The sequence below is a fragment of the Camelina sativa genome, chromosome 14, assembly GCF_000633955.1.
Source record: "Camelina sativa cultivar DH55 chromosome 14, Cs, whole genome shotgun sequence".
NCBI classification, from domain to species: domain Eukaryota; kingdom Viridiplantae; phylum Streptophyta; class Magnoliopsida; order Brassicales; family Brassicaceae; genus Camelina; species Camelina sativa.
Window position 1 is genome coordinate 31,230,021 of NC_025698.1, and position 15,788 is coordinate 31,245,808.

General features: G+C 42.0%; 4 protein-coding genes across 4 annotated transcripts in view; all 4 read right to left on the reverse strand.

Annotated features, from left to right (window-relative positions):
- Positions 1 to 894, reverse strand: part of LOC104743041 — a 2,487-nt gene extending 1,593 nt beyond the window's left edge. The window contains exons 1-2 of the mRNA XM_010464166.2: positions 378 to 894; positions 152 to 299 (exon numbers count right to left, since the gene is read on the reverse strand). Coding sequence (XP_010462468.1) covers positions 152 to 299; positions 378 to 574 — 345 coding nt within the window. The 5' untranslated portion in view covers positions 575 to 894. The remainder of the gene's footprint in view (positions 1 to 151; positions 300 to 377) is intronic.
- On the reverse strand, positions 2,249 to 3,157 carry LOC109128754 (uncharacterized mitochondrial protein AtMg00810-like). The gene has a single exon (XM_019235645.1). It carries the CDS (start codon positions 3,155 to 3,157, stop codon positions 2,249 to 2,251), a length of 909 nt encoding a protein of 302 aa, XP_019091190.1.
- LOC104744184 lies at positions 11,308 to 12,069 on the reverse strand. The gene is made up of 2 exons (XM_010465195.1): positions 11,725 to 12,069; positions 11,308 to 11,649 (listed from the first exon to the last, which is right to left on the reverse strand). Exons 1-2 carry the CDS (start codon positions 12,067 to 12,069, stop codon positions 11,308 to 11,310), a joined length of 687 nt encoding a protein of 228 aa, XP_010463497.1.
- Positions 12,947 to 15,788, reverse strand: part of LOC104744186 (histone acetyltransferase HAC4-like) — a 7,663-nt gene continuing 4,821 nt past the window's right edge. The window contains exons 8-15 of the mRNA XM_010465196.1: positions 15,032 to 15,232; positions 14,800 to 14,942; positions 14,389 to 14,701; positions 14,158 to 14,297; positions 13,989 to 14,067; positions 13,493 to 13,897; positions 13,180 to 13,391; positions 12,947 to 13,067 (exon numbers count right to left, since the gene is read on the reverse strand). Coding sequence (XP_010463498.1) covers positions 12,947 to 13,067; positions 13,180 to 13,391; positions 13,493 to 13,897; positions 13,989 to 14,067; positions 14,158 to 14,297; positions 14,389 to 14,701; positions 14,800 to 14,942; positions 15,032 to 15,232 — 1,614 coding nt within the window. The remainder of the gene's footprint in view (positions 13,068 to 13,179; positions 13,392 to 13,492; positions 13,898 to 13,988; positions 14,068 to 14,157; positions 14,298 to 14,388; positions 14,702 to 14,799; positions 14,943 to 15,031; positions 15,233 to 15,788) is intronic.

Genomic DNA, 15,788 nt, shown 5'->3' on the forward strand with positions numbered 1-15,788 from the left:
AAAAAAAAAAAAAAAAAAAAAAGAGCCTTATTCATTCATTACTCAGTAATCAGAATAGCCTTATTCATTCATTACTCAGTAATCAGAATAAAAGACTATAATGACACAAAGTGAAGAAGATATATAGAAAATGATATGAACCAAGTACTACTTTAGGTTTGGAGCGTTTAGCAGTGTACGAAATGCGATCGTTGCTTCTGTGAATAACATGTTCCCATATCTCATCATCAGACTCATTTCTTTCCTCCAAATTTTCGATAAGAAATTTCAAATCTTCGTCGGAAACTAGTCTGGATATCCTGTAAGAGGAAACTCGTATCAGAAACAGCTCAATGAAAAGCCTAAAGATTGTGAAAATATCATAACCCTTTGTTTACCTTGATTGAGAGTTCACGGCATGAGAAACTGATTCGGTAGGCGAAGAAGAAGAACTGAAGAAGCGAAATTTAGAGGAAAATAAGATATGAAAGAGAAGGATTAAGAGAAGCGAAATCGCGGTGGCCCAGATGTAACCATCTCGCCGGAAAAGTTGGTCGGAGAAGAAAGACAAAGCCCAGTTGGGTAAGCTCTTCATCGGAATCCCAAATCTCTACGCTACGATGTTTGAGATTGCGAACTCATTCATTCATAATCATCGGTGGCGTGTGTTTCCAGTTGCACTTGCGGGCAGGGCAAGGCAACGGCTTCACCGATTCACTCTGTTTTCTCTCTTCCTCTTTAATTTTGTTTTTATGGTTTAACCCCTCATATTTTTAGTTATCCTCTTTTCACCCTTTCGTTTTCCATTCTTATAATCTTGCCCTCTTTGTGCTCAATGCCTCAATCTAATCTAATTATGTGTGTTTTATATACAGAAACATGACCAACTATAGTTGACAGGTCAGACTATATTTGTGTGATTTGGAGAACCATAAAGTAAGGCAAGCCACATAAATGAAAATTGAAAGAATCTGTCGTTGTAATTCATGTAAAATAAATTAAATAATACATGGAAGAAATGAAAGTGTGTCACAGAATCTTGATATTAATCTCAAATGGATAAGGGCCATAAGGCAACAATTGATTCTACTGATTCTGTGACAATCACGATCACAAGACTAGTAATAATCTATAATATGTGGAGAAATCCACAATGAGACAAATAATATTATGAGGGCACATCATGACCACTGTCAAGCTGTGACCACAACCACAAGAAACAAAGTTAGGAACAGGAGGGAATAAGAGAAATGCATTCTGATTAACTACATTAATGTAGTCTCCTGAGTTTAGATTTAGATTATCTAAACCCATCAAAATCGAAACCAAATGTTACGAGGCATTAACCATATGACTAAGGACCCGATCCACTAGTCTACTACCATATACTGTATGTATAATCCAATTAATATATACGACCAATCATAAAGCAAACTATAAATTTGCCCGCTATTATTCTTCTTCTGAGCAAATTCCATGTGATGGAGGAGACTGCTCCTTGCTTACTCTTTCTAGAGATGCTTGTTCTGAGCTAGACTTTGGCTTTCCTAATGACAACCTTTCCTTATCAGAACAAATGGATTATTAATTTGCAGTTAAAACTTGGAGTAACAATAATGTAGACATATGGATTGCTGTTACTAGTGAGACACTTCAGGATTAGTTTCTCTACTTAGCTTGCAGCCTTTTGGTTTGACTACAAGAAAATCTTAATTACCAAGTGCATCCTGGCCAAAACTGTATTCCTGCAGAGTCGTCTCCAGGATCAGCAGTTAACTACAACAGACCAGTCATGAGATGGAGTCCTGAGCTCCATGAACGTTTTCTAGAAGCCGTGAACAACAAGCTTGAAGTGAGTTAACTTTTATGTGATCCCAACAACCAATTTATGATTCTCATGGTTATGTTTTTCATCTTTTCGAAAGAGTTTATTGCTGCAAAATGTTGATCTTATAGGTTGTGAATGTTTCTTATTTTTTGAGAATGAATTATACACATATTTATAGTACAAGGAAAGTCTAGGGTTTAATAATAATTACAAGTAGATCCCTAAGATCTATTGATATATACTTATCTCCTATATGCCTCCTCAAGATGGAGGGAGCTTGATGACTCCAATCTTGAAACAAGCTTCTTGGAACCGTGCGCGGGACAATGGTTTGGTAAGGGTGTCGGCCAATTGGTCATGAGTAGAAACATGTGAAACACATAGCTGGTTAGACTGTATTTGAGCACGTACAAAATGGTAGTCAAGGGCTATGTGCTTCATTCAGGAATGGAAGACCGGGTTGGCACAGAGATATGTAGCACCAATGTTATCACAATAGATGACAAGAGCAGAAGGGAGTTGTATGCGCAATTCAGAGTACAAGGAAGACAACCAACAGAGTTCTGCAGTAGTTTTAGCAACAGCTCTATATTCAGCTTCGGTCGATGATCGGGCAACACCAGACTGCTTTTTGGATGACCAAGAGATGGGGTTGCGACCAAGGTAAATAACATAGCCATTGGTAGAGATATAATCATCAGTATCTCCCGCCCAATCCGCATCAGAGAAGCCATGGAGTTTAACAGGAGACGTCGAAAAACAGTGTAGAGAGTTAGGAGATGAAGCATGAAGATAAATACCATGAGTTGAAGTACCAGCAAGATAGCGAAGGACTCGTTTGGCGGCTTGCCAGTGATCCTGTGTTGGGCGATGCATGAACTGAGATAGGCGACTGACAGCATAGGAGAGATCTGGTCGAGTGAACGAAAGGTATTGGAGACTCCCCACAACAGAGCGATATTGAGAGGGGTCAGCAAGAGGAGCCCCGCTTGTGAGCGTTAATTTAGGCGTGGTCGACAAAGGCGTAGAGACAAGCTTTGCGTCGGACATGTTGGTCTTGAGGAGGAGATCATGAATGTATTTGCGTTGCATGAGATGCATACCACGTTTGGACCGAGAAACTTCAATGCCAAGAAAGTAATGAAGATCAACGGGATCCTTGATGGAAAAACGGTCTGAAAAGGCAGTGAGAACAGCATCAATGGTGCGTGAGTGAGTCCCAGTGACGATGATATCGTCGACATAGACAAGGACATATATGAGATGAGAGCCGGAGCCATGGATAAACAAGGATGCATCTGCAAGAGAGTTAGTAAAATCGGAATCAAGAAGATGTTGTTTAAGATCCATATATCAAGCGCGGGAAGCTTGCTTAAGTCCATAGATAGGCTTGCGTAACCGGCAGACATAGTTTGGTCGATCCTTGTCAATAAATCCTGGCGGTTGAGACATGTAGACTTCTTCTGTGAGGTCACCTTGGAGAAACGCATTGTTGACATCTAGCTGCTTGATTACCCAAATTTTCTTCACTGCACATCAAGAACAGCCCGGATAGTCGTAGACTTGATGACAGGATTAAACGTATCAACATAGTCTTTGCCATATTATTGATGAAAACCTTTAGCAACCAAGCGTGCTTTGTACCGATCAAGAGACCCATCAGGGAGAAATTTTGTGGTGAACACCCACTTAGATCCGACTAAATTTTGTGTAGCATTAGGAGGCACCAAATACCAAGTGTAGTTTCCCATTAAAGCATCATACTCCACGGAACACGCCCTTCCCCAGAATGGATCCTTAAGAGCTTGAACTATTGTTTTTGGTTCCGGGGATACAGAATTACGAACTGTTGCGAGGTGACCAAATTTTGGGTTGGGTTCGTGTATATTATTTTTGGCACGAGTTTTCATTTTGTGGTGATTTTGCGGTGGTACAATATTTTGTATTTGGCTCTGTGGTCGTGTGGGAACAGCTTGGTGTGGAGTGGGGTTTTGTGGTAGTTGGGGCTGAGTTGTGGGTTGCAACTCATTTTGTTGTTGAGCAGTGGGCTCATGGGAACGATGGTGTGTCTGAGTCGTGGGATTCAACTCATTTTTACGAGGAGCAGTGGGCTCCGAATACATTGAGGGAGAGGAAGAAGAAGAAGAGGGTGAAGGGATAGAGGGCGATACCTGTTGGGGAGGAGATGTCGTCGGGTGAGGATCTGTGGGGGGTCCCAATCTCGTTGTCGGAGAAGAAGGTGTCAGCGACGGGTTTACCAGAAGCATAGTAGGTGGACCTTGTCGAGCCGGAGACAGATCGTGATCTTGAGGAGTGTGTAATTGTCCAGTCTTATCACGTCGTTGATACGTAAATAGTATAGGAGGTCGCGACAATGGTGAAGACGGAGAACCAGAGACATCATCACTCGGCGATGACGGTGATGACAGCGGAGATGGCGGTGACGGTGGAGACGGCGGTGATGGTGGTATTGTCACCGGCGGCGACGACACCTGAGGCAGGGAAGGAAGCAGCGGTAAGTCCCATGAGCTCGAGTATGATGTTGTATCATTATCATGTCGCGGCATCGCTTGTCGAAATGGAAAAGTGTGTTCCACAAATTGAACGTGACGAGAAGTATAAATGCGACCAGACGGAATGTGGAGATAGTAGTATGCACTCTGTGTGAGAGAATAACCAAGGAAGACACAACCAACAGACCGAGCATCAAGTTTGTGATTCGTATAGGGTCTTAGCCAAGGGAAACATAAGCAACCAAAGACTAGAAGCTTTTCTATTGACCGTGATTGATCATGTACAAGGTGGTGTCCGTACGATCGTCCGTACACATGTGGAATAAGGTCGAGTTCTATCTTGTTACATGAAGTAAAGGTGAGGCCTTACCATATATGGCCCAAGAGAAGGATCGAGAATCTCTTCATAGCCGTTAAGAAAGAGAGATAAATAATATCACATGTTGGTTTCACTTAAGGAAACCAACGATATGTCGCTATCTACATCGGGACCTAGCATCTCTCTTTCCTTATGTCCCTATTGATATGTTGTATTGTGTAAAGGGTGTAGCCCTAGTTTTCTTTCACTATTTAAAGGCTCTAGCCGACATTGTATTACACACACTAATGGAATCTAAGTTTCTCTCCATTCTCTTTGTCGACTAAACTCTTCTCTCTCTCTTAAATCTAATATATTTACTTCCGCTTAAACTACCATGGTATCAGAGCATGTTCTTCGATCTATAACTCTCTAAACATACTCTTCATACTTCTATTCTCCAGCTATACTCGCTATCCTACTCATTTTATTATCTTATTCTCTCTTTATACTCGTTATTCTACTCGTTTTATACTCAAATCTGTGACTATGGAGAACAACAAACCAATTGTTACTCCGGTGGTGCTCAAAGGAGCAAATTACTTGTTGTGAAAAAGAACCACAAAGACCGCACTTAGTGGCCGGGGACTATGGATCCATGTTGAGACGGACCAACTCCCCAAGAAAGCCATCAAGGAGGACGGTAAAGAAGAAAAGGAAGACAAGGAGGCTGATCTCGAAAACGAAGACAAGTGGTTTCAAGAAGATCAGACTGTGCTTGCCATTCTCCAAAACTCGCTGGACGCACCAATCCTTGAAGCATACTCGTATTGCGAGACGGCCAAGGAGTTGTGGGAGACGCTTGCAAATGTGTATGGGAACGTGACCAACTTGACTCGAGTGTTTGAATTCAAGAAGGCGATTAACGGTCTCCATCAAGAAGACTTGGAATTCACGAAGCATTTTGGGAAGTTTAGGTCTCTATGGGCCGAACTTGAGATGCTCCGACCAAGCACAATCGATCCGGCCATTCTCAATGAGAGAAAAGAGCAAGACAAGGTCTTTGGCCTTCTACTTACTCTCAATCCGGCTTTCAACGATCTAATCAAGCATATCCTCCGCGGTGACAAGTTACCGAGGTGTGTTCCCAAGTTCAAAAAGAACAAGGCTCACTTGGACTCTTTAGTGGCAAAGAAGACCTAGCTACCGCTAACAAGGGGATATACAAGCATGAGGACAGGAAAGTGGTGGTGTGTGACCACCGTAAGAAAAGAGGCCATGTAAAAGACAAGTGTTGGATCCTTCACCCTCATCTCAAACCGGCCAAGTTCAAGGCAAATCTATCACTAAAAGGGCCGAGCAGTCTAGGAGGTGCCGGCATGGTGTACCAAGGAGGTGCAACGGCCATGGCCTCTAGCTATGGAGATATTGTGAGGAAATCTGACTTGGAGGCCCTCATCAAGTCCATTTCCGCACTAAAGGACTCCGGTACCACTTTCTTTGCTTCAAAACCTAGTAAATCTCTTGTTGTTGACTCGGGTGCTTCTCATCACATGATAAGTAACCCTAGTCTTATACACAAAATAAAACCAGCTGTAGGCAATGTTATTATTGCTAATGGAGATCGTATACCGGTTAAAGGAGTAGGAGACTTGAAATTATTTGACAAGAACTCCAAAGCGTTATTTATGCCTACTTTTACTTCTAATCTTCTTTCAGTTAAGAAAACTACTACTGATCTGAATTGTTATACTATTTTTGGACCTAATAGTGTACATTTTCAGGATATTGAGACTGGAAAGGTTCTTGGAGAAAGGGATGCTAGAGGAGATCTCTATGTCCTAGAGAATACTTCATCGAGTCCATCTAATTGTTTTTCTTTTATATCGAACCTTAGTATTGTTTCAAGTGATGTGTGACATGCTAGACTAGGCCATCCTCACACTCGTGCTTTTGAATTAATGTTCCCTAATGTTTTGTTTGATAGTTCTAGTTGTGAGTCTTGTATTCTTTGCAAACATTGCAAGTCCATTTTGCCTAAATCTACTACAATTTATGAGCATTGCTTTGAATTAGTATATTCTGATGTGTGGACCTCTCCTTGCCTATCTAGAGATAATAACAAGTATTTTGTGACTTTTATTGATGAAAAATCTAAGTATACTTGGCTTACCTTGTTACCATCAAAAGATATAGTTTATGATGCCTTTGTTAATTTTCAGAATTATGTCACTAACCATTTCAATGCTAAAATAAAGGTACTAAGATCGGATAATGGAGAAGAATACACAAGCCACAAGTTAAAAGAACATCTCTCCAAACATGGCATTTTACAACAAACAAGTTGTCTGTACACGCCTCAGCAAAATGGAGTGGCGGAGAGGAAGAACAGACACCTCATGGAGGTCGCAAGGTCAATGATGTTCCAAAACAATGTCACTAAGAGGTTTTGGGGAGATGCAATGATGATGGCTTGTTATCTGATCATTAGGACACCTACAAAAGTGTTACAAGATGTGTCGCCTTATGAGGTACTAAACAAAACTAAACCTCCTTTGGACCACTTAAGTGTTTTTGGTTGTGTTTGAACAAAGAAGTAAGCTTGACGCCAAAAGCACCAAGTGTATGTTTATTGGCTATTCGACAAGTCAAGGGGTACAAGTGTTATGATCCGACCACTGGCCGTACACTGATCTCACGAGATGTGAAGTTTCTTGAACACCAAGGTTACTACGATACGAAAAATTGGGACAGTTTGAAAGATTTGTCTCACTCCAACTCTGATCGGGCGACCAATCTGCGGTTTCTACTTAACCATCTTGGCATTACATCACCAAATCATGCGTCAAGTGATCATGTTCCTTCACCTACTGGTGGCCCCGGCGACTCAACACCGTCATTGTCTCGACAAGAGGGTAAAGAGGTTAATACCGAGGTGGACCAGGCTACAACATCGAGTGTTACATCACAAGAAGAAGGCAACACCAAGGCGGATCGTGATCTTGACCTTGATCATCATACAACTGCTGCTGGTACATAACCACTACCCCCGTCCACTACAATCATTCCTCAACTCCGGCGTAGCGAGTGCCTCAAGTTTCATCCGTCTACCTGGAAAGACAAACATGTTTATTACAACAATCAGGCAGTGGCTCATCCTATTCAAGCCATGTGTTCGATTGACCTTGTATCACCGGACCATGCAGCCTTTCTCGGTAAAATTGATGCTCAATTTATCCCTCAAACCTATGATGAGGCCAAAGAACACAAGGAATGGCTGGAAGCTATTGATGATGAAATCGGTGCCATGGTTCGTAATCACATGTGGGACGAGGCGAATCTCCCTCAAGGAAAAAAGGCGGTTAGTTCCAAATGGGTGTTCACCATCAAGTATCTCAGCAATGGTGATGTGGAGCGCTACGAAGCTTGTCTTGTGGCTAGGGGCTTCACACAAATCTATGGCACTGACTACACGGATACATTTGCACCGGTAGCGAAGCTTCACACCGTTCAAGTTGTTCTCTCTCTCGCCACGAACCTATCTTGGGATTTGTGGCAAATGGACGTCAAAAATGCATTCCTTCAGGGAGAGCTTGAAGAGGAAGTCTACATGCATCCCCCTCCTGGTTTGGAGGATATCGTTGCTCCGGGAAAGGTTCTTCGGCTTCGCAAGGCCATTTATGGTTTGAAACAATCTCTGAGAGCGTGGTACCACAAACTCAGCTCTACTCTTCGCAACCATGGCTTCAAACGTTCGGAGGTGGATCACACTTTGTTTACTCTTCGCTCTACCGGTGGTCTTGTCGTGGTCTTGGTTTCTTTGGACGACATCATTTTGTCTGGCGATGATAAGGACGGTATATGCAACACCAAAGCTCTTCTTAACTCCACATTTGATATCAAAGATCTTGGTGAGCTCAAATACTTTCTTGGGATCAAAATCTCTCGCTCTCCGGAGGGTTTGTTTCTCTTCCAACGAAAGTATACACTTTATCTTTTACATGAGATAGGTTAACTTAGAGCTAAAACGGTGTCCACTCCACTCAAAGAAGGCTACCAGGTCAAGCGAAAGGGGGAGATGAAGAAAACGCCTAATGCTCTGGTTAACAAGCTGGCTGAGACGTATGAGGATGTGGGGAGATATTGTCGACTTGTGGGTAAATTAATCTATCTCACAATCACAAGGCCTGATATGTGCTATGTGGTCAATCAAGTCAGTCAACATATGAAAGCTCCAACCAACTTTGACTGGAACACGGTGGAACGGATCCTTTGTTACCTCAAGGGGAGTCCAGGCCAAGGCATTTGGATGGTAAAGAACAACAACACTGAAATGGTAGGGTACTGTGACGCAGACTACGCTGGTGATACAATGGATAGGAGGTCTACGACTGCGTATTGTACATTTGTTGGTGGTAATCTATTGACTTGGAAGTCAAAGAAGCAGAAGGTTGTCTCATGCTCAAGCACCGAGTCCGAGTACAGGGCCATGAAGAAGCTAACCAATGAACTTGTGTGGCTCAAAGCACTTCTTAAAGACCTTGGTTTTGAGTATGATCAACCAATCACCATGCACTGTGACAACAACGCAACAATACACATTGCCACAAACTCAGTTTTCCATGAACGGACCAAGCACATTGAAGTGGATTGCCATAAGGTTCGAGAGAAGATTGAAGAAGGGGTAGTCTTACCATGTCACACTCCAAGTAAAGATCAGTTGGCAGAAATCTTCACCAACGCTGCAAGTCCTCAAGTTTGTGAATACATCTATGGCAAACTTGGGCTCGCAGATCCCACGCGTCCAAGATAGGCTCTCCTAACTCGTGGGTATCACCCTCTTTTTCCCTTAAACATAGTTTTGTCCCATGAGGTTTTCTATGTTAAGGTTTTTAATGAGGTGATGCTTCACGGGTTCTAGGCTTAGTCATTTCACTTGGCTAAGCTTGAGGGGGAGTATTGACCGTGATTGATCATGTCAAGGTGGTGTCCGTATGATCGTCCGTACACATGTGGAATAAGCCCGAGTTCTATCTTGTTACATGAAGTAAAGGTGAGGCCTTACCATATATGGCCCAAGAGAAGGATCGAGAATCTATTCATAGCCGTTAAGAGAGAGAGATCAAATAATATCACATGTTGGTTTCACTTAAGGAAACCAACGATATGTCGCTATCTACATCGGGACCTAACATCTCTCTTTCCTTATGTCCCTATCGATATGTTGTATTGTGTAAAGGGTGTAGCCCTAGTTTTCTTTCACTATTTAAAGGCTCTAGCCGACATTGTATTACACACACTAATGGAATATAAGTTTCTCTCCATTCTCTTTGTCGACTAAACTCTTCTCTCTTTTCAATCTAATATATTTACTTCCGCTTAAACTAACATTTTCATAGTTGGGAGATGTTTGAAAGAGCTTCTGAAATGGTGATTGGAGACCAAGAACAGGTGTGGGCATTCGGTTGATAAGATAGACCGCCGTGGCAAAGGCATATGGCCAATGATCCTTTGGTAAGTTTGCCGTGGACATGAGTGTGAGACTGGTCTCCAATATGTGGCGATGTTTTCTCTCAGATAAACCGTTATGTTCCGGAGTATGAGGCGGGGAAGTGAGATGAGTGATACCATGAGTAGAGAGAAGTTGCCTTAGAGCAATGAACTCGCCCCCATTATCAGAAAACAAATTTCCAATTCGTGTGTGAAATCGATTCTCAACAAGAGCCTTGAATGTAGAGAACACTGCCTTGACATCAGATTTTCATTGGAGAGGATACAACCATGTATATCGAGTGTAGTGATCAACAAGAACAAGATAGTATTTGTAGTTTTGAGTGGAAAGGATTGGGGAGGTCCATACATCCGAGAAAAAAAATTCAAGAGGGCGTGTGGAGGTGCTAGAAGATTGTGTAAAAGGTAATTTGTGACTTTTATTAATAAGACAATCTGAGCAAGATAAGTGTTTTGAAGTAGAAGAAACAACGGGAAGAGAAAAAGTAGCAACAATAGTGTTTAGAATCGGAGGAGAAGGGTGACCCAATCGTGAATGCCACGAGAGGAGACTTGTTCTTGGACCGGATGAGGATAACATGGCCATAGCCATCGGTTATGTCAGCGGCCACACATACAGCTCTTTGTCAGTTTTGCCTTGGAGTAATGGGACCCCCGTAGTCAGATCCTTCACCTGAAAGAAGGCAGGAAAGAAATGAACAGAGACTTGGTTATCGTTACATAGTCGATAGACAGAGATAAGACTTTGATGTATATCAGGAACGCATAAGACTTTATCCAAATTTAAAGATCGAGTTTGAGTAGGAAGGAGCATGGAACCAGTATGAGTAATAGGCATTGTAGAGCCATCGACAATGGTCAGATCTTCACCACCATTGTAGGGTTGGTGCAAGGAAAGATTGTTGAGGTCGGCAGTGATATGATGTGTGGCTCCGGAGTCTACAACAGCGGCCATATTGGCACGAGGTTTCCAAGGAGTAAACGGACTGGAGTTGATAGAAGTAGCAGACTGCATGGAGAGAAGTTGAGGACAGCGCCAAGCGCTATGTCCGTGTGTGTGGCATAGCTGACACTTGCCCAAGTAGGGCCTGGAAGACCGGTTGTTGGTGTTGTAGTTGTTGTTGCCGTGAGAGGGTTGCTAATTGTTGTTGTTGTTGTTGGAGAATCTGTGGCTGAGATCAAAAACGGTTGTTGTTGTTGTTGTTGTGTCTGTTGTTGTTGTTCGGACGGTTTTGAGCGATATTAGCAGACACTGGAAACGGAGTTAGAGTGGCAGCAGCAACAGCAAGGAGCTTGGCTTCACGATTACACAATCGCTCATGAACATCGGAGATGGTTGGTGGAGAGTCCTTGCTCTCAATCTGGTCGACAACAGGCTTGAAGTCTTCGGGAAGACCTTCAAGTATCTTTTCGATTTGATCCTCATGATCCATAGGTTTACCAAGAGCAGCAAGTTCATCAAAGCGTATAACAAGACCACGAACATATTCATCTATGGTTTTATTCCCCTTGGTCCATACCTTGAGTTGAGTGCGAATGCCTTGAACATGTCCGCGGCTTGGTTTGGCAAAGGTAGATGCAAGTGTTTCCTAAACTTCAGCAGCTGTGGTGGCACGTGAGACCAAAGGTTGAACAGAGGGAGACATAGCACCAAGCAAGGCACTAAACAGGAGGCGATCTTGGCGTTTCCAGATGACGAAGTCCGGATTCGGGGTAGAGGTGGTTCCGGTCGTCACCATAGGAGGAGGAGCAGTTGTGGATCCATCGAGGTATCCAGCAAGCTCATAACCATCAACCAAAGCATGGATCTGAAGGCTCCACATCACGTAGTTGGTATCGTTAAGTTTGGTTACATTGCCAGTGTTGACAATGAAGAGGGAAGTGGTTGCAGTCGTGATGACTTCACCCGTCGATGGAGAGACGTTACCGGAGGTAGTCATCGTGGGTGGCGGCGTTGATATGTGTTTAGAAAAAATTTAGGGTTATTTTGATCTATTGCTCTGCTACCATATAGGTTGTGAGTGTTTCTTATTTTATTGAGAATGAATTATACACATATATATAGTATAAGGAAAGTCTAGGGTTTAATAAGAATTACAAGTAGATCCCTAAGGTCTATTGATATATACTTATCTCCTATAGATCTAAGCAGGTGTTGTTTTTGTTTGTGATATGTAGAGGCTCCTAAGGCTGTTATGAAACTGATGAATGTTGAGAGAGTTTTACCATATATAATAAAGTTAACAGCCACTTGCAGGCAGGTGTACACTAACTCAATCAATTGATTCTCACAGAAATTATTTCAACTAATTGTCTTTGAAGATGTCCTTTCTTTTTTTGCACAAGTAAAAAAGACGGTAACTGCTGCTGCTTCATATATGATCATCTTTGTTTTTTTTTTTTTTTGTGCAGGGAAGAAGAATGGTAACTCAGAAGACAAGAAACCATCTTCGAATAACCAACCAATCGTTACTATATGATCCAATGAGAGAAATATACTGCCAAATTCCTTTAGTTATTTACAAAAGAATCAATCTAACAAGTTATATAAGATGGAATTTTGCATCCAATATAAAGAATGTTGAAAGAAAAATTAAAGAAAAGATCCACCACGACCTACTACATGCATGTTATATTTGGCATATATGTATACCTTCCTTCCCAATCCTATCTACCTCCTCTAATCCTAACCTATAGTAAGCAGCTGCTGAAGAGACGTAAAATTTTAAACTCCTCCTTTGGCTTCATAGTCTTCCTTTAATTTACACAAATAGTCCATAGATGTTGTTGAGGATGCGCAGCGAGCAAGTCATTTTCTCAGATGAGTAAGCCAGTGCGGGTGGCTTCAGCGGCCCTTTCCCGCATCATCTCCATTACAGCAGTTCTACGCCTTTTGTCTGACTGGTGCTGCTGCCTACTACTTTTCGCTCTCAAATCTCTGTTACAATGAAACACCGACAGGTTAGCCATCTATATATTAATTATATATATATATAACAAGTGTAAAAGCATGTGAAAATCACTCTCTCTATATATACATATATATGTACCTGCATCTGGGGACAGTGCACTGGGAATCTCTGCAACTGCCGGCATGGAGGTTGATGGTTCTCCATAATTTCATACAATATGGGCAATCTCCAGGAGCAGTCTTACATGTCAAACAATGTCTGAAGAGATTCCTCATCATACTACAATGTTGATACTGGCACAGTGTTGTAGAGCAGCGGCATGCAACTGCATGTACCAGCAGTTCTTTTAACTGAAAATACCAACAAACCGAGATTCATTTGCTCTGTTTCTAGCAGCTACACACACAGAAACAGTCTAAATATAGGGTAATATGGCTTAATAAGAAAATACCTTCTCGTGATCGGCTTGATAACTGTGATTAGTTTGCCCGTTGTGTTGTACAACACTAGTATCCGCAGAAGATGAACGACTTATCAGTTTATGTGGATGGTTGATAGGGGCCTTGGAGTAACAGGCACTGCAGACATCAAAGCTTGGACAAACTTCACAGTGCCAGCCCTGAGAGTTTTCAATTTCTTCTTGGCAGATGGTGCAAAACGTCGCAAATGCAGGGGCAGTAGGGTTGTGAAGATGATAGAGAATCATCATGGAGGAATGTTTCGCCCGCCTTAGAGTGTCGTACTGATAGTTGTTTCCTTGGCAAAGATTCAGGAAAGCTTGTCTGTTATCAAAGAACTCGCTCTCGAGGTTGTCATCTTTGTCCTTAATCTCTGCGGGAACGTCTTCGATGGCCACCTGCAAAGATCCACACCTTGTTAGTTTCAAAGATACAAAGAAAAAGAGATAGAATGATGCTTTTGAAGCTCTAACCACCAAAGAAACTTACAGGAAACAGCGAGTGTTTCTCTTTCTGATTTATCGGATGTCTCTCTTTATCTATGCGGTTCTGTTCCACTTCATTACACCTGCGGTTGAAAGACAGTGGTTTAATTGAACAGTTTGAAGTACTAGATAACCTGAATACATGTGATCATATATAGATGATGAGATCTTACTTGTCACATATCTGAAAATTCTTGCACTGATTGCACACCCACCGGTTTCCAGATACCATGAGAGTGGTACAATGCTTGCAGCAATGTTGCAAATGCACCATTATAAAATCTTCCTTCATCGGACAAATGGTCTCACCGAGCTACACAAAACAGAACAAATTAATAAAACATGAGCTACAGACGATACTAGAGGAAGCATTAGTGGCATATATAGAGAATGAGAGAAGTTACTTTTTGCATCATCAGTCGATCCTTTGAGGCATTAACAGAAAGGTCCAACTGGCCAAAAGCTCTAAGACCTCGTTTCGATATGACATTTTTGGTAGATCCTTTTCTGTTTAAATTCGTACCATCATCTTCTTGGCTCATTTGACCTATCAAATCCTCCGCAGCACCTGGCCAGTAGTCTCCATCAAAATATGGCAACCTTGCAGCAGTCACAGTAGCTCTGCATTCGCCAGACTGGACAAAGAAATGATCGTAGAGGTTTGTGCATTCGACGACCACACCTTCTTTTGAAGCTTTCCTTAACATTGCTAAATACCTGATGAAAAGGGTAGGAATGTGGTAAGTGCCAACAACAAAATCTACATAAAACTTGACAAACAAGTAATTAAAAACAAAAACGGTCAGGTCTCATACCATTCCCTTAGTTTGTCAGTCTTTGGCGTCTTCTGGATTTCAGGATGACAATAAAGAATGTAATCTTCACCCTTAAGTGGGGGGCATGCCCAGATATAGCAGCTTGTAAAACCACGTTTCTTACAATAATCGAGATAACCAATCTGCAAAATGGGAACAAGTCCAAGAGATAATTAAGGCTCGTGAAGCAAAACCTAAAAGAAGCTGTGGGAACAGAGGAAAAGTGGCTTACCAGAATTTCATGGTACACAAACGTGCGGAGGGCTTCTCCGGACACTGTTCGAACCTCAGGTCTGAAATACTTTACTGAGTCCAGATACGAAAGGTAGACCCGCCGCGGATTTGGAGGTCCAGATTTTGCTCCAAATTCTTGGACGAACATGCCAAATAAGCATACTTCTACATTCTCAATCTTCTGAAACAACAAAACGACCTGAAATATATAAAGAGATCTGTAAGTGCCAAACAAGCATCATAAAAAAAAAGAATAAGAAGCAATTAATGAACACATTGTTACCTTGGACTTATAAGGGAATTCAGAAGGATAATTATCTTCTCGGAAAATCTCAAGGAAACGTTCCTTTACTTCTAATACTCTGTCAACCGATGCCACAACTCTGACAGTAAGTGATTCCGCTCCAGGGACCTGACATATCAGTAATAAAGGTGTATGATTATAATTGTTTTGTAAATATAACTTCGACATAATTAAAGCGGCATAAGGAATATATAGGATGCCTTCAGATTAGGCAAGAGTTATAGAGTAAGAGAGATCACCTCCTGGAAACTTTTTCCTTGAAGACTAGCCCTCTCTTGTCTTTCCTCCTTCAACTTTTTGAATAAGCGCTCCTCTATATGGTTGCTAAGAGCAGTAACTGGTAATTTGTTTGCCCCTGGAATGGCACTGGGTGGTAATGGTCTTCTTTCGCCTCGTTCCACCTCTTGTATATAGCAATTAGGGCAAGTGTACTTGGTGGCTTCGCCATGAT

Bases quoted from the DNA above. Each gene is read 5' to 3' on its own strand.
- LOC104744184 (XM_010465195.1), bottom strand. From the start codon at position 12,069: ATGACTACCTCCGGTAACGTCTCTCCATCGACGGGTGAAGTCATCACG. The intron at 11,650-11,724 runs GTTTAGGAAACA...ACTCAACTCAAG, and splicing joins GTGCCACCACAGCTGCTGAA to GTATGGACCAAGGGGAATAA.
- LOC109128754 (XM_019235645.1), bottom strand. From the start codon at position 3,157: ATGGATCTTAAACAACATCTTCTTGATTCCGATTTTACTAACTCTCTT.